This window comes from Gracilinanus agilis, chromosome 3 (assembly GCF_016433145.1).
Source record: "Gracilinanus agilis isolate LMUSP501 chromosome 3, AgileGrace, whole genome shotgun sequence".
In the NCBI taxonomy this organism is placed as follows: domain Eukaryota; kingdom Metazoa; phylum Chordata; class Mammalia; order Didelphimorphia; family Didelphidae; genus Gracilinanus; species Gracilinanus agilis.
In genome coordinates, this window is record NC_058132.1 from 486,915,110 (window position 1) to 486,936,309 (window position 21,200).

Below are 21,200 nucleotides of genomic sequence, written 5' to 3' on the forward strand. Positions count from 1 at the left end.
CCCTCCTTCCTTCTTTCCTTCCTCCTTTCTTTCCCCTTTCTCCTTTCCTTCATTCCTCCCTCTCACATATTTTCCTTCCTCTTTCCTTCCTTCCTCCCTTCTTTTTTCCTCTTTCCCTCTTTCCTTCCTTCTCTTTTATCTTTTCCTTCCTCTTTCCTTCCTCCCTCCCTCCCTTCCTCCCTTTTTTGCCCCTCCTTCCTTCTTTTCTTCCTCCCTTCTTTCCTTCTTGCTACAGTATCATGTAATTGTCTTTTATCCTTCTACTCACCCTAATCATTTTTCTTTGTACTATCATTTCTTATTTTCCACCACATCTATCCCATTCTTTGTATCATTCCTCTTAAATCAATTTACATATGACCCAAAATAGCACTATATAGGTTTAAAAGGTTCAGAAGTTGAATAAGATCAAAAATACAAAACCTGAAGTCATGCTGTGGAGCTATAAGAATAGCCATTACCTATTCAAGAGAAAATATGTTTGTAATATCTTTTAGAGGCAAGCAAGCCCCATTACCTTCCTGCATTCAGTTTGTTCTCTCTCCTTCCTTTTTGGGGGGTTTTCCTTTCAGTTTTGCCCCAAGGAAACCGTGAAATATTTCTTTACCTCGGGAATTGAGGGGAAAAATGCTAAATTCCTAGGAATCTCTACAAGATTATCTTACTCTACAGTAGACATCAGATTTTTAAAATGTTATCAGGGGTACACGAGAACCCTTAAGATCCACAAGAATTGCATTGCATTTATATGAAGTAAATATGTCAGCTCAGCTTACAGGAAGTGCTCATCAGCTAAAGTTTAATTACTCAGCTGGTTGAGGGTTAATTGAGTCATGTGTCTGCCTACATGAGAAGAAAACTCAAGTCTTTTTTTCTACTTTCAGAGACGGTGGCATTTGACATCTCTTAAGAGGTTTCCTCAGTGAAAAACCAGATTTGGAGAAGATAATTCATTTTTCTTAGTGCTATTCTTTTGCTTAAGGAGCTAATGGTAATGCATGCCTCTGGAGATGTAGTCCTAGCAATTAGGTCTTCCTTGTGCATAGATATGTGATTCATGGCTTTATACATTTTCTATCAAAGTATAGCTCTTTATTAAATTAATGGCACATATTTTCATCAATCTATTTCTAAGCAATGTGATACATATATTGAACAAGATTCCCAAAACCACCAGTATCTAGATTCAAGATGTGTACCATTGTCAATAAACTCCCCTAGTATTAAATAGAGACAGAGAAAGGAGGGTCCTCAGTCACTTACTGTTTGCTCACTGTTTGCATTAGGCCCAAGTCAAGGCTGAAATTTTTTCCTAACTGAATTTATTTTGGTCCCTTTCCAGACACTCTGTGTGGCGAACACTCTGGCTCAAGACATGAGTCTAAGAATTCTTTTTTTCTGGCTGACCTGGAGTTCTCAGACTGCAATCATTCATGACATTCCATTTCTTGAAGCATGATACCAGGAAATCTAGTTTTTAATTAGCCAAGTTGTTCTAGGTGACAACTAATTTCAAAGACTCCTGCAGTTCAGCAATTGGTTTTTGGTTGAGGTTGAGGTTTTTTGTTTTTGCTTTTGGAGGGAAACTTTGTAGCTCAAAAATAAAACCTTGGATTGGCTTCAAAAATTACATCAAAATTTCGTTGTTTTAACTTGTTTTTCTTTATTCAAAAATATTTTCCCCAATTACATGTGATGACAATTTTCAACATACATTCTCCAAAATGATAAGATCCAAATTGTCTCCCTCCTTTCCTTCCCTCCCTCCTCTCAGAAATGTTAACCAATTTGATCTGGGTTATACAAATATATATATAAAATAAAATGCATATTATTTTAACTTTTTTAAAAAAACCTAGTCATGAGTCATCATAGCTAATAAATTGAACTATTGGCAAACCTTCAGGTGATGAATATTTCCATGATTAAATTATTTCTTGAGCATCAGACATAATCTTTGCATCCCCAAATACCTAGCACACAGGTATTTGTTAGATGATTATTTTATCTTCATTTTTTTAAATTCTAACCTTTCATCTTATAATTAATACTGCATATAGATTCTAAGGGAGAAGACCATTAAGAGCTGGGCAATGAGGGTTAAGTGACTTGCCCAGGGTCACATAGCTAGATAGTGTCAGAGTTCACATTTGAACCCAGGACTTCTCATCTCTAGGCCTGGCTCTCAACTCACTGAACCACCTTGCTGCCCCCTGCTAGATTTTTTTTAATTGATTTCATTTTATAGCCAAAGAAGGGAATTTATCATCAACATTAGAAGGAACTGGAAGTCCTTGGACATTACCAAGTAAGGAAATGTTCTAGTCTGATTCACACTTAAGGAAAAATTATTTGGACAACTGACAGAATGATAGACTGGAATGGGAAGAAACTAGAGGCATAGAGAATAGTCAAGAGGATATTAGAATTTTCCAGGCAACAGGTGATGAGGGACTTAAGAGTGGTGGCTGTAAGTAGTGAGAAAGGATCAAATGTGAGAAAGATTGTGAAAGTTAAAATGGTAAAATTTGGCAGCCAGTCGGCTAATGGGGACTAAGAAAATGAGGTTAAAGGAAGATATCAGTGTTATGAACCTGATACCAGGAGGATAGTAGTTCTCACAACATAAATTTTAAATTTTATTTATTTATTTAAAATTGGGTGGAAGACAATGTTTTGGAGAAAGATAAGCTCTGTTTAAGACGTGTTGGATTTTTTATAAAAACAAAACATCCATTTTGAAGTAGTCAATAGAAATACAGGACCAGAACTCAGAAAGAGATAGGGGCTAGTTATATAGATTTGTGAGTCATCTTATAATAAAACTCCTGGGAACTGATGTACTCAAAAAGAGAGAGTATAGGAAGAGAAAAGATGTCCCAGTGTAGAGCTGTGAACTTCCAAGGAGCTGAATTTCCCCATCTGTAAAGTGGAAGGGTAGGACTAGATCGGTGATGGCAAACCTATGGCATGTGTGTCAGCACTACATGCATAGCCATTTTCGATGACATGTGGCCGCATGCAGCCACATACAGAGAAGTATGGGGCCACATGCCAAGAATAAAACATTTGCTATTGTGTGCACTATAGATGACAATTCTACCTATATTAATTTACCTATTTTGGTTTATTAAATAGTTATATATTACAATCATACATGTTTGTTATTTAAACTATAAATATCGCAAAATTATGGTTGTTTTTTTTCTTGAAGTGACACACCACCCAAGTTATGCTTGGTTTTTGACCAATTTTGACACACCAAGCTCAAAAGGTTGCCCATCACTGGACTAGATGGTTTCAGTTCTGATGGCTAGTTCTCTATAGAAAAATACTCTCTGGTTTTATTCACCAACATTTAAGTGATCCATCATAGTATAACCCTCTATCTTCCACCTCAGTTTATTTACGATTTTATTTTGAGTTTTGATTTTATCTGAATATCCTCTTAAAACAATGACCAATATGGAAGTATGTTTCGCATGTATAATCCAGATCAAATTGCTTATCATCTGATGGAATACTGTTGTGCTATAAGAAATGAACAGCATGATTTCAGAAAGAACTAGAAAGTTCTTCCTGGATTGATCCAGAGTGAAATAAGTAGAACTGGGAAAACATTGTATACAGAGACAGCAATATTGTGGAATGATGGACTGTGATAGACTTAGCTATCATAGGCAATACAATGACCCAGAACAATTCAGAGGGACTTAAGACAAAGAATCCATCTCCAGGGAGAGAACTGTTGGAGTCAGAAGGTAGATGAAGGCATACAATTTTTCCATCGTTTATATGGGTTTATATTTTGGGGATTTGGTTTTATAAGATTACTAACAAAAATGAACAATATGGAGATACGTTTTGCATGATAATACAAGTATAACCAATCAAATTGCCTGTCAGCATGAGGAGAAGGGAGATAAGTTCAGTTATATAGCTTAGGAAAACTTGTGTGAAAATTTGATATTACATGTAATTGGTAAAAAAATAATAATAATTGCTTACCATCTCCAAAAGGAGGGAGGAAAGGGAGTTGAGAGACAATTTGGATCTTATCACTTTGGAAAACTTATGTTGACAATTGTTATTACATATAATTAGGAAAATAAGATATCTGAGTAAAAAAATAACCCTTTCCAATAGGTTAGTTCTTTCAAGTAAAATGAAGATTTCTCTAAGAACTTAACTAATAATCTGTTTGGCTATAGATTCTCATTCCCGGAATTTTTTCTAATAAGAACCATCAGAATTCATTTGCATTTTTCTTCTTTTTTATCATATTCATCACTTTATTTTATTTTATTTTAACATAAAAATCATTTGATTAGGGAACCAACAAACAAGTTTAATATAGAAATAGCAAATTTGTTTTGGAAATGACGGAAGTGAAAATCTTGAGGTGTTTCTTTTGGCCAACTGTTTGCAATATGGCCCTGCTTTCTTAACTATTAAAGTGTTTTTCTATCTCCCAACACTTCATTCAATCTACGACCTCATCCATGAAGTTGCTCCCTCTATTGGGACTCATCTCTCCTATCCCTTCCTATGATTTTCCCCTCAATTCTCTCATATTCTCCATATAGCTACCAGGTTAGCTAGAAGCATTTCTCAGATTTTTTTCATTTTGTGGGTACCAGTCCATCACAACAACTTTATTTTAAAATTAGCAAATAATACAGTAGAAACAATGATGCTTAAATCTCTAAAATGCTGAATCTTATATTTAGTTGGCAAAGAACACATTTGACAATAAACACAAAAATTTCAGTCTCCCATAGAAACCTGTTTCTAAACTAGAAAAAGTAAAAATTTAAAAAAGCTTCCTGTAGCCCACAAAATATCAGTTTAAGTAAAAGACTGTAAAAATGCATAATCTACAATAAAAGAACTGAAGCCACCTTTCACAGTATTCCTTTTTATTCCATATGAGAATTACTGGTTATGCTGTAGAATATACCTTAATAACACTAAAAGGCATCTATTTAGGGAAGAGGCAGAGAAAGTAAAAAGGAATGTATATAAGGCAATGTTTCTTTTAGGTACAATAAACATAATAGTGTTTTAGGAAAAGAAGATAAAAATTATGCAAGGTTAGCTTGGTTTTCACTGAATAAAACAATGGACTGAGCTTTCTTGGGTAAATCTAATAATCAGTGCCCTTGTCACTTATATTGGTAATCTCTTGGATAGCCATCTTGGTAGTTCCCATGATATTCATCTAGAAAGTCTGCCTGATAATCACAGTCTCTGATTTCAGACCCATTTGTTCCTGCTCCTTGGCTTCCATCAAGTATTAGAGGTTCTGTTGGTGCAGCAAAATATTTAGGATCATATACTTGTCACCCAAGCGTATAAACACTCATTCCTTTGCAGGAATAACTTTGTTGGTACCCATCTGTGGTGAAACTGTTAAGTTATCCATTGGTCCTAATGTTTGCTTCTGATCATAGATGGCTCTTCCGGTATCTTGTGCTAGCATTCTAGCGGGACTAGTTCCTATTAGCATCCGTCTGCAGAGGAACTGTTTGTTGTCAGGTCAAAAGGCATGTCGGTTTGCTTGTATTTGAGGATCAGAAAGGTACCTCCTATTTCTACAGACAGTCATTCTTGCTTAGCCTTAGGTTCCCATCTGCCTGCCAATTACACTTCCTTCTGCTCTTCAGCCAAATTGCCTTTCTACAGCGTCGTGTGGAATCCCTTTGTTTTTGCCAGTTTTGCCAAAGCTGCCAGCGTGGCCCGAACTTTGGTCATGTTTCTATTTTCGAAAAGATCATTTGCTTCAAAGATGTCACGTGGCTTCACACCGTAAGCCAGACTGGCTTTAATAAAGTTTGCAACGTTCTCCAATTGAGGCCAGTTTAATAAGGACACATTGACCGGCTTCACTGAACCTGGCTGTAGTTTGTTTATAAGTTCACAGAGGATTATCCCGTTTTTTAAGCTTTCCTGAAGGTTGGTCCCAATACTCAAGTTTGTAACTTTTTCTATCCAGTTGCGTAGATCTTCATCTGCCTTCTGGTCATATGTGGAGGCCGTGACCTTCTTCGAAGCCCTATTCATAAGACCCTGGTGGAAATGGGTCATGACAGTTCATCTCGCGAGTCGCGTCTAGCGTATTGGCGTCTCAGCGTCTGCGGATGTACGTACCACTTTCCCTCTCTATCCAACTCGACAACAGCCTTGTGAGAAGCTCCGCGCAGGGTCTCGAGAGATAGATCTCACTAACGTCACTGCAGATCAGGGTCTCTGCAGAGGAGGCGTTGGCGGAGGTCTCTGAGAGTCTTCTGCACTGGGCTCCATTTTTCTTAATATTCGTCATTCTTCAGGGGTCTTGCTGAGATTCTTTTAAGAACAAGGAAGTCAGTTTTACATTAATCCTGAAGAATATTTTCAAGCTGAAGCCTTCTCCTTGCAGAGATATGGCAGAGAACTCGGGGGATTCAAGTGCTCTTAATTAGTGGTTTAAAAACAATTCGGGGGGGGGGGGGCAACTAGGTGGCTCAGTGGTTTGAGTCAGGACTAGAAATGGGAAGTCTTGGGTTCAAATTTGGCCTTAGACACTTCCTAGCTGTGTGACCCAGAAAACTGAGGCAAACAAGATGCAGTGACTTGTCCTGAGGAAGTCACTTAATCTCTGATTGCCTGACAAAAGTGCCCACCTGAGAAGGGAATGTCAGGCCTAGAGACAGGAGATCCTGGGTTCAGATTCTATTTCAGACACATTGTAGTTGGGAGACCCTCGGGCAAATCACTTAACCCCCACTGCCTAACCCTTACCACTCCCCTGTCTTGGAAATAATATATTCCAAGATGGTAGGTAAGGGTTTAAAAAAAATTCCAAGCTCTTTTCTAAATATTGATACTTCCCAGTAGCAATCAGCCATGTTAAAGCTGCTGTGCTGACAAGAGATGTGCAATATGATAAATAGTGCAGAGAAATCTGAAGGTCTGGACCTTCCATTTACCCGACATGTGACTGTGTAACTTGCCTCACACCTTGGTTTTCACTGAATAAAACAATGGACTAGTACTGATATTTTTAAGGCAAATCTCCCAAGGTCACTATATTGGTAATCTTTTGGAGAGCCATCTTGGTGCTGGAAATGCTGCCTGATAATCACTCTCACTGATTTCAGACCCATTTGTTCCTCTAACTTCCATTATGAATTACAGTTCTATTGGTGCAACAAAATATTCAGGATCATATTCTTGTAGCCCAAGTCCATAGACACTCATTTCTTTCTGGAACTGAGAGAAACCGGGAGGTCAGTTTCCTTATCTGTAAAATGAGGATGAAAAATCATTGCCAATAGCATAACCTCTAACCTATAGGATTCCTCATAGGAAAGCACTCCACATATAATAAAGTAAAATGTAATTATGAGTCACTTATTATCAACTACAAAACAGACTACAATTTTGCAAACAATTGTCATTCAGTCCTGACTGACTCTTCTTGACCCTACTTGGGGTTTTCTTGACAGAGGTACTGGAATGGTTTGTCATATCCTTCTCCAGCTCATTTTACAGATGAGAAAACTGAGCCAAACAAAATGAAGTGACTTGCCCAGAGTCACACGGCTAGTGTCTGTAAACAAGAACAACAAAAATATGGAAGAGTATTCAGAAGAGAAACAAAAATCACAGTCCTATAGAATCACATAATTTGAACATGAAGGGATCTTAGCAGTCATCAAATATATCTTATAAATGAAAGGAATCTGAATTATACCAAAATGTAATTGTATGGCTTCTGTTAGAAGACTTCCAAGGAAGGGGAACCCCTAAAAAGGAGCCCATTCCTCTTTTATTTGGCCCTAAGCATTAGGAGGAGCAGCTAGGTGTTGCAGTAGATAGAGCACTGAGCTTGAAATCAGGAAGACTCATCTTCCTAATTTCAAATCTGTCCTTAGACATTTACTAGCTATGTGACACTAAGAGAGTCATTTCACCCTGTCTTTGCCAAGAAAACTCTAAAATGGGGTCATGGAGAGTTGGACACAACTGAGTAATAGCAACAAAAATATTAGAAAAAATTTTCTGACTTCAATTCTAAATTTCCCTCTGCGACTTATACTCATTGCTTCTTTTTCTATCGTCTGGGAACAAACAAAACAAGTTTAACCCCCACCACATGACAGTCCATTGATACTTGCAAAAAAATTTTCATGTCTCTTCTGTCCAAGATAAATACTGTTAGTTCCTTCATCTCAACATGCTCAATTTTCCAATTGGCTGGACTCCTTTGGACTTCTCCATCATACCCACTACTCCCCTCAGCAGTCCCAAGACCAGCTTCCTTTTGTGTGCTGCTTTCCCCAATTAGATCGTTAGCTTCTTGAGGGCTTTTCTGTATCCAAACATTTAGTCCAGTGCCTGGCACCTACCTGATGTTTAATAAATGTTTCTGACTGACTGACACAATATGGACTCAAGGCCCTTCACCATTCTGATTGCCTTCCTTTGGATTCCAGTTTATCAATGACTTTCTTAAACTAGGACACTTCAAAGCAAACAATGCTCCAAATGAAGTCTGCTAAGGGCAGAGTACAGTGGTGTTATCACCTCCCTATTCCTGCCCCTTGTGATGCTATCTAAGACTGAGATAGCTTTCTCCACTGTCCCATTACACTGTGGACTCATACTGAGCTTGCAGTACACTTATACCTCTAGATCAGTGATGGGGAAACCTTTAGAGGGGCAGGTGATGTCGTCAGGCAAGCCTGGAGTAGGGGAGGGGAGCAGCCTGGCCCTGCATCCCTCTAGTCCCAAAGTCCCTCTGGTTTTCTGGTAATGAACTCTAGCAAACTCTGTGCTGGGGCCACAGTGCCCATAGAGAGGGCTCTGAGTGTCCCCTCTAGCACATATGCCATAGGTTCGCCACCATGGCTCTAGATCTTTCTCAGAAAGTGCTTGTTTTTAAATATATTTTTTATTTCTTTCCTATTAAAGTGTGTGAATGTACATGGTACTTTTTTGTTGTGTTTTTTTTTCAGAGAAATTGTAATAATTAAAGTTTGGGGTTTTTTGTTTCAGTTTCCATATTTGAATTTTTTTCTGAATGTTGTTGATGGTTATGAAGTTTGGGAAAAAATGACTAAATAACTGAATAGATTATTCTTTGGAATTTTCTTTTGGAGTGATTAATGAGCATTTGGAGATGAAAATACCAATATTAATTCATGTTTATAATAATCACTGAAATTAAAAAAATTTTTTAGAATTTCCAAAATATTTTACATATATTAAATCAGTTCAGCCTAACAATAACCCTATAAGGTATGACATTAACATCCCCACTTTACAGATGACAAAACTGAGATTTTAGAAAGACTAAGGAAATAACCTTAGGATGATATTACTACTAAACCTATATCTCAAATAGATCAAAAAAAAGAGAAGGACCCAAAAATATTTATAGAGACACTCTTTTAGTAGTAGCAAAGATCTGGTGATTAAAGGGATATCCATCAATTGGGAAATGGATGAACAAATTATGGTATGTGAATATAATAGGATATTGTGCTGTAAGAAATGGTAGGAGGAGGTGAGGAACAACTAGGTGGCTCAATGGATAAAGAGCCAGGTCTAGAGAAGAGAGTTTCTGGATTCAAATCTTACCTCAGAAACTTCTGAGATGTGCTACACTGGGCAAGTCACTTACCCAGTTGCCTAGACATTATTGCTCTTCTGCCTTGGAACCAATACTTAGTACTGATTCTAAGACATAAGGTAAGGATTTTTTTTAAAAGGAAATGATGGAAGAGATGGTTTCAGAGAAAGGACAATTGATATAGGGCAAATTGAGTAGAACCAGAAAACAATATATAGATAGAGATGTTAATGAGAACATTGTATAAACAACTTGAAAAGACAAGAATTTTGATCTATGTAACTACCAACCACAAATGCAAAGAAATGATGATGTTCCCCACTTCTCAACAGTGGTGATGAATCTAAGACAGAATAAAGCATATACTTCTGGACATGGGCAATGAGGAAATTTGTTGGGCTGGTAGTAGAAGTGGGAGGGAGGGAAAATGAATTCCTATTTAGCTAAAAAAAAAAAGTTGTGGGTTTTTGTTTGTTTTTAGGTCCTTGCCTGGGGTAATCTAGCTTTTGAGTGTGGGTAAAATTTATTTAGTGTAGGGGTTTTTGTTTTGTTCAAACCACATATGTTTACAATCATAAAATGCAAATTATATGACTGTAAATTATTCTTGTTGCCAATTCTCCCAGGAAATTTAGAGCTAAATTCAGTGTCCACTTGTAATAATTAGATCATATCATGAACCAGGTAACAGCAATTCAGTCTGTTTCACTTAGATCAGAAGTTCTTAACATTTTGTGGGTCTCTTTGGCAGAGTGGTGAATCCTTCAAGAATAGCATTAAATGCATTAAGTAAAGTGGATAAGATTACAAAAGAAACCAATTATATTGAAATAGCTACTCAAATATTTCTTAAAGTTCACAGACCCCCCCCCAAGTTAAGAACTCTATTTCATTTTTTATCTCTAATTACTCTCATTTTTTATCTCTAATTACTCAATTTTGTGTTTAGTTTTAAGCTACCTCAAACCCTTCTAGTAGTTGAGAATATAAATCCTAAGTAATCTTTTAATCTAACCTATTTTCTCTCTTAATCTTCTATCTTTGCCCATACAAAAAAATTGTTCCCAAGGGTAGATGATAGGCAACCACTGACTGTACCATATTCAGAAGCCCCAGCAAGGGTCGTTTTGGTTATCAAACTTTGCTTAGGTAAGTGTTCGTATGGCTTAGTCTGGCTCTGCCTATACAAGTGAGGCCATGATCTAATCCTAGCTAGAAAAAAATTTACCCTAGTTTGATTGCTATTCCTAGTAGATGACTCTTCTTCCATGAAGCTTTCTTAGACTGATCCCTACCCCAAGGGATTAGACTCTCTTAGAAATTCTCATGCTATTTTAGCCCCTATTTTAGGCAACTAAGTGACTCAATGAATAGAGTGCAAGGCCTGGAGTCAGGAAAATCTGAATTTGAATCCATCCTCAGACATTCACTAGCTATGTGACCCAGGGCAAGTCACTTAACCTCTGTTTGCCTCAATTTCCTCATCCGTAAAATGAGCTGGAGAAGAAAATGGTAAACCATCAAGAAAACTCCAAATGCCATCACAAAGAGCTGGAAATGACTAAAACGTAAATCCTCTCTCCCTAATAAGTGCTATCTTCCCTTCTTAGCAAATACTTTTAATGTCTCCTAGCCAAAAATCTTCCTTTGCTTGATTTCATGAGCTTTTAGTCTCTGTTATCTTTGCTTTGTGGCTACAGGAATCTGAATTCACCAAAGAGAACACAATGTTCTTGTATCTGCAGCTGACTTCTCTCTCAGTCTGCTCCCTTCCCCCTGATTAATGGTTCATCTCCATTGCATGACTAATACAACTATTTCTTAAAGGTATCCACCTCCCCAGTCACTTTTGCTAGTCCGAAAATCTCTGGCTTCGAGATCTCTTTGAGGTCTGATGCTTCTCTCCAGATTCCTTCTCTCTGGTACTCTTACCACATAATATTTTCCTAAAAACACAAAAATGACTAGGAATCTATCGTGCAACTAAATAAGGGGGGGCCTTATTATAATTTATTAGACTTAAAGAGATCTAATAGTTTTCCCTCTTTCTGTCTACACTATTTTATTCAGCGCCTGCCATGCTATTTGTCACCCTTATTCTCTGGCCTCAGTTCTCTCATCAATAAAATGAGACAGTTGGACCAGAATCAGGATTTTAATCCTTTTTTATGTCATGGACTCACTTTGGCAGTCTGGTGAAATCTATGAACCCCTTCTCAGAATAATGTCCTTCTTTTCATTTTAATACCCTTACTTTCTGTCTTGGAACCAATACTAAGTATTCATTCCAAGGTAAAAGTGCAGTAAGGGCTAGGCAGTGGGAATTAAGTGACTTGCCCAGGGTCACACAGCTAGGAAGTGTCTGAGGTCATATTTGAACCCAGGATCTCTCATCTCTGAGCTGGGTTCTCAATCCACTGAGCCACCTAGCTGCCCTGGAATAATGTTTTTAAATGAATAAAATAAACTACCTATGATAAGAAAGTAAATCAGTTCTATTAAAATATACTTATCAAAATGTTAAAAAAAATTCAGAAACCCCAAGTTAAGAACTCAATAACTAATGGCTTCTGAGGTCCCTTCCATCCACAGTTCAATGATATCCTGTGATGTTCATCTTTGGTGTTCTGCAATTCATGTAGGCAAAAATTATTCCTATCCTAGCCTGATGATTTAATGAATGAATTTACAGTATTGTTTCCTCTCTCGTGTCACTACATTTTGTCTAACTTGTTTTGTATTCACGTGAGGCATACCTGTTCCCTGACTCATAATCTCATTGAAATAAGGAGGTCATCTACCCTCATCAGTAATGTTTCATTTGCTGCAACAACTCGTTAAGGTGGAGTACCAATTTCCACTTTCATGCTCATACTCCATCCAAAAGCAATGCTGCTCTTGACAAAAGCAATGGTGGCAGGATAAGTAGTAGAAGTCTCTGACCACCACCAGTCATATCCTATCAGGGCTTCAAGATGTCAACATTGCAGAGAAAGCTACCTATTATCATTATTATTGCTGTTATTGTTAATAACTCACATGAATGTAATTTAGTAACTCAAACACAAATCCTGTGACTCATTCCTCTGAACTATAGTACTCCTGAAACTTGTCTATAACTCTCAGGACTTTTTCATCTGCCATTTAAAAGAAGAACAAAAAAACTTAAATCAATCTCACAAAAAAGCACACAAAACTCAGCAATGCAATGAGTCCACACCACCTCTCTCTCATTTATCCTCCTGCAAAAGGCAGGATATATAGTCACCTTTCTCCAATATTCACTCAGTAAAACTGGTTACTTGTCCTGGACACCAGGCTAGTGTCTATTCATAAAGCTAAAAAATGAGACAAATGAATGACAAAAAATGACAAAAAAAAATGACAAATGAAAACTAGTTCACGTTAGTCAGTGCTGACTCTTTGTGCCACACACAGAAAGGAGATGCAGTCTCTGGCTAAGAAGAAAGCTTCTATTTCTTACCAAAGGTATATGACAATTGCTACAGGCAGCAGGGTACTACTTACTGTCTTGTGTTTTGACCTTGCATCAAGTGACTTGGGTTTGAACCCTGGATCTCATACTACTCTATGACTCTGGACATGTCACAATCTTTTTGAGCATCAGCTTTCTCACCTGTATAACGGCAATCATAATTCTACTTGCCACCCACAGTTGTAGGAAAAGAAAGGAAATAAAATATTTATTACTATGTTGTCTGACACTGTGCAAAGCACTTTACAGACACTATTTCATTTGATCCTCATAACAACTGTTATATTAAAAGGGAGGTACTACTATCTATTGGATGTATAGGTAGATGGAGTACAGGAAGAGGATAGGATGGCACTTCTCCTTTATAACAGTTGCCCAGGCAGGATCCTTTAGGTCAATGTATGTTATTGCTTCAAGGACCCACCTGGGGTTAATTGATATTAATTATTGGGCTCTTCAGCTGAGGTAACGTTGGTAATCTGACTGCGTGACTCCCTTCTCAAATAAGCTTTGGAAACCAATTCAAGAAGGTACTTTAAACTTTGAATATATTTGACACAGAAGGATAATGGTAAGGGATTGAGGTATTAGGAGACCCTACTTTAAATTGATACTGATGAATCTCTAACTGCAGGCAAATGAAGAAATCAAGTTCTTAGCTTCTCTCTGGTACAGCCTGCCCAGGGCCACACCAGAGCAGGCAAACTGCTGTAAACTTTCAGTTTCTTCTTCAGTAGATCTTAAGCCTAATCAGTTGAGATATCCACCCTTTTATCCACCCTCTTCTTCTTCTCCTGCCCACTTCCTGGATCCTTCCCAGGCCCTGGGAAACCTAGATGACTAAGATGATGGACTTCCTAATATCTAGGGGCAGTAGAAACAGAGATGGTGGTCTAATACAGGTTGATGAAGATACAGGAAACACAGGAGGAGCTTGCAGGGTAGTGTTTGCAAGTCTCTATCTCCCAAAGACAGGGATTCCCTGATCTCCAGCCTCAGAGACAGGTAAAGACCCCAGAAACTCTCCCAGGGTTCTCAACTGCCCTCTCCTGAGTCCACATGCCTCTCTGGGAACATTCCATCCAACTGATTCATCTGTCAATCAACAGTGAACTTCTAGCTCCCAGAGATTCAATATAACACAACCTACTAGGTAGGTGCTATTATCCACATTTTACCATTGAGGAAACCAAGGCAGAGAGAGGTAAAATGATTTGCCCAGGATCACATAGCTCATAAATGTCTGGGCTCAAATTTGAACTCAGATCTTCCTGACTCCAGGCCCAGCACTCCCTATTTTATGTCACTTAACTCCCTCTAAGTATTTTGTAAACATTTTATGAGTCTTGTGTCCTGTGATTTCATTAGCACAGAGAACTTCTAGTGGAGATAATACCTCCAAGAATACAGATCAGCAGCTCACAGTTATTTATAGCATGGATGTGACCACCTGGGGCACTGAGAACTTGTCCCTTACCCATGATCAGAGAGCTAGTATGTGTTAGAATAACCATCCAGAATGACCACTCAGCCATGCTGTATTTCAGTTGTAAACCTTAGCCATATAGAAATGTGAGAAATTATTATCTATATAACAACTTTGGATTCCAAGTACCTGGAGGCACTCTTCCTTTCAATTTCCTTAAATTTGAAGAAAAATAAAGTGTTCCATTCTTTGAGGAAGGCTCAGGAATTCCCAGAGGCACAATTCTTGCAGCAAATGCATGAAATCTGGAAAAACAGAAGTGTGAACATTAAACCAACTAAAACCAAGTACGTTCTTTTCACAGGAATATAAAAGTGTTTAAAGGGGTTTATTTTCTATTTGCCACATACAGTCTTTGTGCAACTGACATTTGGTTGGAAGGGAGACAAACCTTGGACATACATAGAGTTCAGGGCACTCTCTCCCTATTGTGGTATGGTGATTAGAATTATTTCTCTCAAATGAACAATATTTAGGGGGATAGATAAGATATAATTCTAGCCTTGTACCCTTTCTCTGAAGAAAACAGAGTGACCAGCCTAAGACACCAATCTCCTGCTTCCCCTCCTAGAGAGAATCCCAGTCTCCCTTAGAGAAGAGGAGGCAGAGGAGATTCTAGACATCTCTATTCATGCCTCCCTGAGAGCCACAACTAAACAGGCCTCCACCCCACACACACATTTGTTTTAATCTAAGGCATTCAATCTGGTAGCTAGAGCACCAAAGAGGAAAAAGCCTCAGACATCTCTCCCCTGTCTTACTTCAGTTGGGTGTAACCTTTTCTCAGGACAACGTTTTATTCAGTTAAAGACTGCATCTGACTGAGATCACTTTATTTCTCATTAAAACCTGTGGTTGAGGGGCAGCAAGGTAGTTTAGTGGATAGGGTGCCAGGCCTAGAGTTGGGTGGACCTGGGTTCAAATATAACCTCAGAAACTTCCTAGCTGTGTGACCTTGGGCAAGTCACTTAATGCCATTTGCTTAGCCCTTGCCTTTCTGGCTTACCACTGCTACTAAGACAGAAAGTAAGAGTTTAAAAAAACAATCAAACAACCCTGTGGTTAACTTCTTTGCATTTCTTAGGGTACTTTTTTAATCACAGAAGGGCCAAAGATAGATCAGGGAGCCACTAAGGACCTTTCCTTGCTCTTGACTTGAATTTCCAATCCTACTAACTTACTGTTAGACAGTTTTTTTCTCTCTAACTTGGAAGAAAATTATTCATATATTTCAGTAATATTCTTCCAAAAGCAGAATTGCTATGATTCCTATCAAAGCACGGGCTTAAACCACCCCAAGAGTCATACAGGTATTTTTTGTTTGTTTTTTCTTTGTTTGCCCAACATGTAGCACAGTGTATGTAGTGTCTTATAAATTGTCCATGATTCATAAATTCGGGGGAGACCCAACTGTGAAGATGGGATTAATTCTACCCTGCCCATTTTTAGATTTAATCACCAAAAGTGTACACACCCCACTTATCCCTAAGTATGAGGAGGTCTGAGACCCACATGTATGAAAGTAGGCAATGAATCAGAATCGAGTGACTGCCCCCTGAGTAATCCTAAGCAAAATTTTAGCTATAATTGGTACATGTAAAGTGAGAGGAAAGCACAGGAAGTGATGAAAGGAATGGTCTTTATAAATTGCAAGAGCCTCCTGTGAAAAGGCTCTCTTTCGCCTTCAACTTGACCCTAGAGGAGCTCTGGCTGAGGACCTTGGACTGCTTTATATTTCTCCTTAGAACTATCATGTGGGTGAGTGAAAAAAGCTGACTCCTTTCCTTGGCTTTTTCTTGGAAGTAATAGCCTCCAGAGGGGTTCTGATCTGAAAGGAGACCTCTTGGCTAAAATCTTTGTTAATTGACCCTCTGGCTAGGGCTACTGGAGCCTTGCCAGAATAAGCCAGAGCTTGAGCACATAGCCTAGCTCATTAAGCTAGATCTCTTACTCTGCCTTCTTCTCATTTCTCTACTTTCACTCTTTTCCTCTATTTTATAAATAAATTGTTTTAAAAAATCATTTGGAATTAATTAAATTCCTGGCAACCATACTCTTATATATTCAGTCCAACCATAATTTTTTTTTTTTTTATACAACTGGATTCCTGACTACAAAGTCAGTCCTCTGTCTACTATGTTATATTACTGCTTAAGAAATATATGAAAGGAGGCAGGTGTCTCAGTGAATGGGATGTCCTGAGTTCAAATGTGGCCTCAGACACTTCCTAGCTGTGTGACCCTGGGCAAGTTACTTAACCCCCATTACCTAGCCTTTACCACTCTTCTGCCCTGGAACTAATAACGCAGTATTTCTTCTAAGACAAAAGGTAAAGGCTTAAAAAATAAATAAATGTTATCCCAGACATCTTTTCACCACTTGGAAGCACATAGGTTAATTTCCTTTTTGCTCAGATAAATATTTTCCCCCTACCTGCCCTTAGATGAAGAACTTAGTTTCTTTAAGAAAATGATAGTGTCTTCTCCTTGAGCATTGAAGGACACTGTATGTATTGGATGTGAGCTCTCAGTTGCTGAATGAAGGAGAGACTTCTTGGAGTCCTCAAGAACATTACCCACAAGAAAATAGTAAATAGCCACGACCTATAAAACAAGGACATCACCATTTATTTCAACTGCATGACACCCTATGGACACTTAATGGATTAATGGGCTTTGAACATACCATTCACTAAAAGACAAAAAAAAAAGGGGGGGGAGGGGGATGAGGGGTGATATGGTAGCGCTCAGAGCCTCTCCGGTCCAGTGCTTTAGTTTTATTGTGCTATCACTTGGAAAGAAAAGCCACTGGGGTAAGATATTTATTCTCAGAGCTTAGTGTCAAGTAAGAGCTAATGGGAAATAGATATAAATTCAAGGAGTACATGGGCATAAAAAGGTTGAGAGATTTGGATAATAGCCTTTGGTCAAGCCCATTAATATATTTTACAGTTCAGTGATGGGGGGGGGGGTCCCAAATGAAGACGAAAAGAAGAAACACTGATGGTAAGGAAGATTCTTCCTGTTTACTCTTGCAATGCTGCAGTGATAACACACTCATCAGCATTATCATCCAGAATTTACAATAGAGTTTCTTTGGTAATCATTTACAGATTATTCCCTTCCAAGGTGCCTGCCTACAAGGATGGATTTCATCTCCATCTCACTAATGAGGAAACAGAGACAAAGAAGTAAAATCCTGCCCGAAGACAAACAGTGAGTAAAGAATATCTGCTTCTCTGACTTCCAGCCCCAATATCCATCCAGGAGGCCCCTCTGCTGCTTGAAGCATCATACCTGCAACAGTTGTTTCATTTAGATGAATGTCCCTGACTATGTGAAATAGAGTGCTCAGGAAGTTTGCATCTTCCATGGTGATATCAGAAATCCTTGGTGATACCAGACTGAACCCAAAACACAAACCTGTAGGAATCCCCTAGAGATTTTGACCTTTTGCAATACTAAGACACAGAGCAATAAACATAATCAAAAAGGCAGGACAGAAAACATAACTCAAAACACACACTCACACCCCAGAGAAAGGAATAACCCCCTCGAGAAAACATGCATAACCATCATTTTATCTACTCATCCCCTAAAGAGGGTTAGCAGACACTTTGAGTTTTTTTAAAAACATACAGATCTCACTAAGGTAAATTAAGATAGGATAATCAATAGATCCCACATTTGCATACAAATAAAATCAATTACTATAGAATTAGAAGAGAAATAGTAGAGGATAGAAAATATTTGCATTAAATAGCAGAAATGAACACTTCAGATCCAAATAAAGCAGGGAATTAGCACAAATATATAATACTAAGGATCATTACCCAATATATAAGGGGTTAAATGATATAACAGTTTCTAAAAGAACAACTGTAAGCTATAAATGATCACAGTATAGCGTGCTCCAAATCACTAATATAAAGAGAAAGACAAATCAAATCATCTCACAAATGCAAATTGGTGTAATAAATAAAAATCTCTGGAGGCTGTATTTTAAGTTTTAAAATATTGATTTATTAAAGATCACTCAAGATTTCTAATTAGCTAATGAACTTCTTCTACAGTATGAACAGAAACCACAAACCTCAAGCAGGGCAAAAGGTGAGGCCCCAGAAAGAGAGATTTAAGCATGAGCAACTAAGCAGCGAGGCTTGGGAAGAAGAGAGTGAGAATGTGGTCAGAAAAGAGGGGCAAAAGCAGGACTCAGGAGGAAATTTATATGTCCTTGAGGACATATATTAGCAAATTAGGGAGGGCAGAGGTCAATGAATTGGGCATGCAAATTAAAAAAACTAGAAAGAGAACAAATTTTAAATCCCCAGATAAAAATTAAATTAGAAATCCTAAAAATTAAAGGAGAAATTAATAAAATTGAAAGTAAAAGAACTATTGAATTAATAAATAAGACTAGAAGCTGGTACTTTGAAAGATGAAGTAAAACAGACAAAGTACTGGTTAATCTAATTTTTAAAAAAAGGAAAGAAGAAAACCAAATTAAGAGTATCAAAGAAGAAAAGGGGGACCTCACCTCTAATGAAGAAGAAATTAAGGCAATCAGAAAAAAGGGGCAAAAGAGTCCAAGTTCCTCTGGTACATGTCTTATATATCCCTTGTAACATCATCATCCTCAGGAAATCCTAAGAAATTTGATTGGAAAATAGCCACAAAGGAAGTGTCCTCAGAGACCTCAGCTTCTCCCTCAATACTTCAATTCAGGAAGAAGCAGGTCTCAGGAGGATGCCAACACATCCATTCCTCTTCAGTATGTGGCTGGACCACCAAAATGTCTGTCTAGCTCACTCTTCCCAACATGGCGACTAGAGCTACCTGATTTCATCACCCAAGATAGTTCTTATTTAGAGTGAAGGAAGGAGCAGGTCTCTACTTTACCTATATAACAGAAGTCAACCCAGTGATATGCCCTTAACCCTATTATCTTTAACAAAGGCAGAAGATTTAAACAAAAGAGGAAAGGGCCCAAACCAGTTTCATTGCCTGAAAGAGAGAGACTATTTTGTAGTTTTAATGTTAAACTGATCCTGGGGGCCAAAGGAGGAAACCAATTCAGTATCACCATTCAATATTAATTTTCCACACTAGTAAAGATGACCAAAAACAGTGTTCCATTGGCGTCAATAGGTCTTATGAGGGCAGCTGGGTAGCTCAGTGGATTGAAAGTCAGGCCTAGAGATGGGAGGTCCTAGGTTCAAATCTGGCCTCAGACACTTCCCAGCTGTGTGATCCTGGGCAAGTCACTTGACCCCCATTGCCCACCCTTACCACTCTTCCACCTAGGAGCCAATACACAGAAGTTAAGGGTTTAAAAAAAAAGAAAGAAAAGAAAAAAAAATAGGTCTTCTGAGCAGGCGCTCTGATTCAAGGTTGGTAGAGGTGTAGAATGGATCAACCATTCTGGATATCAATTCACAGTTATGAAAGAAAAAAATCACTAACCTATCTTTTCAACCTAGTAATTTCACTAGTTGGCCTATAGTTAAAGGATATCAAAGATAGAAACAATGGTCCAATGCAGACTAAAATACCCACAGCAGCAATCTTTGTAAGAACAAAGACCTGGAAACAAAAAGAGATGAGCAAAATTGATCAGAAAGTGACTGAAAAAAACTAAAATATGTGAATTGATGGAATATTGTTGCTCACTAAAAATAATGAATATAATTAACATTGGAAGAGTTATGTGAACTGATGGAAATTAAAATACACAGAACCAAGAGAACAAAATGCACGATGTTCACAACATAAATGAAAAGATCACTAAAAGAAAATCAAATTCAGAAAAATGGCAAAACCAGTTTAGGCCCCCATAACAAAGAGATGAGAGACAATAATGTATACATAGATGTCAACTATTTTTGCTTGTATATTTTGTTTTGTCACGAGTTAGGGTTCAAGGTGGGATGGAGGAATTGAAATGAAGACCAACCTCTGCTCCACAAGAAAAACGAGCAGACTGATTTTTTTTAAACTTGGAAAGAACTACACAGGATAACGAACAATGAAATGAGTAGAACCAAGAGAACATCATGTACAGATATGACTGGAATACTTAAAGAATCAGTTGTGAATTGTTACCTCCAAAGAGTGAACTGAAAGGTAGAAGCATGAAAGATGTCATTTGAATGAACATGTCTGTCTCCCAGATGATACCTTCTGTGATGTGGAGAATAGAAGAGGCTGGGACACTAGCAAATATACATATATATATATATATATATACTGTCGTGAGGGTTATTTAGCAATTAATTTAGTATGTATTGGACCTAGCAAGAAGGACTGGAGGATTCCAAGATGGAATGAAGGAGCAGGAAGTGGGCTTGTGCTCTGAGAGGGACTCCATTAGTGGTTGGACATAACTGTTGCTAACCCTGGGAGATCTCAGAGTTAGGGAAAAACTGCATCCAGATTCCCTGGGATCCTGAGAGGTGAAGGCTTTCAGCAAGTGGACAACAGACCTGCAGAGCTGCACCAAGTGGGGAAGTGGTTTGGGATCTGGTGGACAGCACTGCAAACTCACTCTCCCTACCTGGGTACCTTGGATCACCTGGTGGAGTTGGCTCTTGGCATCCTGTGACC

The 21,200-nt window shown here is 38.2% G+C and overlaps 1 protein-coding gene and 1 pseudogene across 1 annotated transcript in view; both read right to left on the reverse strand.

The window, feature by feature from the left end:
• VWA3B (von Willebrand factor A domain containing 3B) overlaps positions 1–21,200 on the reverse strand; it is a 253,855-nt gene that overhangs the window by 207,962 nt on the left and 24,693 nt on the right. Inside the window, exons 5-7 of the mRNA XM_044669294.1 lie at positions 17,765–17,894; positions 17,032–17,201; positions 14,728–14,843 (exon numbers count right to left, since the gene is read on the reverse strand). Of these exons, the coding sequence (XP_044525229.1) occupies positions 14,728–14,843; positions 17,032–17,201; positions 17,765–17,894 (416 nt within the window). The remainder of the gene's footprint in view (positions 1–14,727; positions 14,844–17,031; positions 17,202–17,764; positions 17,895–21,200) is intronic.
• On the reverse strand, positions 5,166–6,087 carry LOC123239175 (annotated as a pseudogene).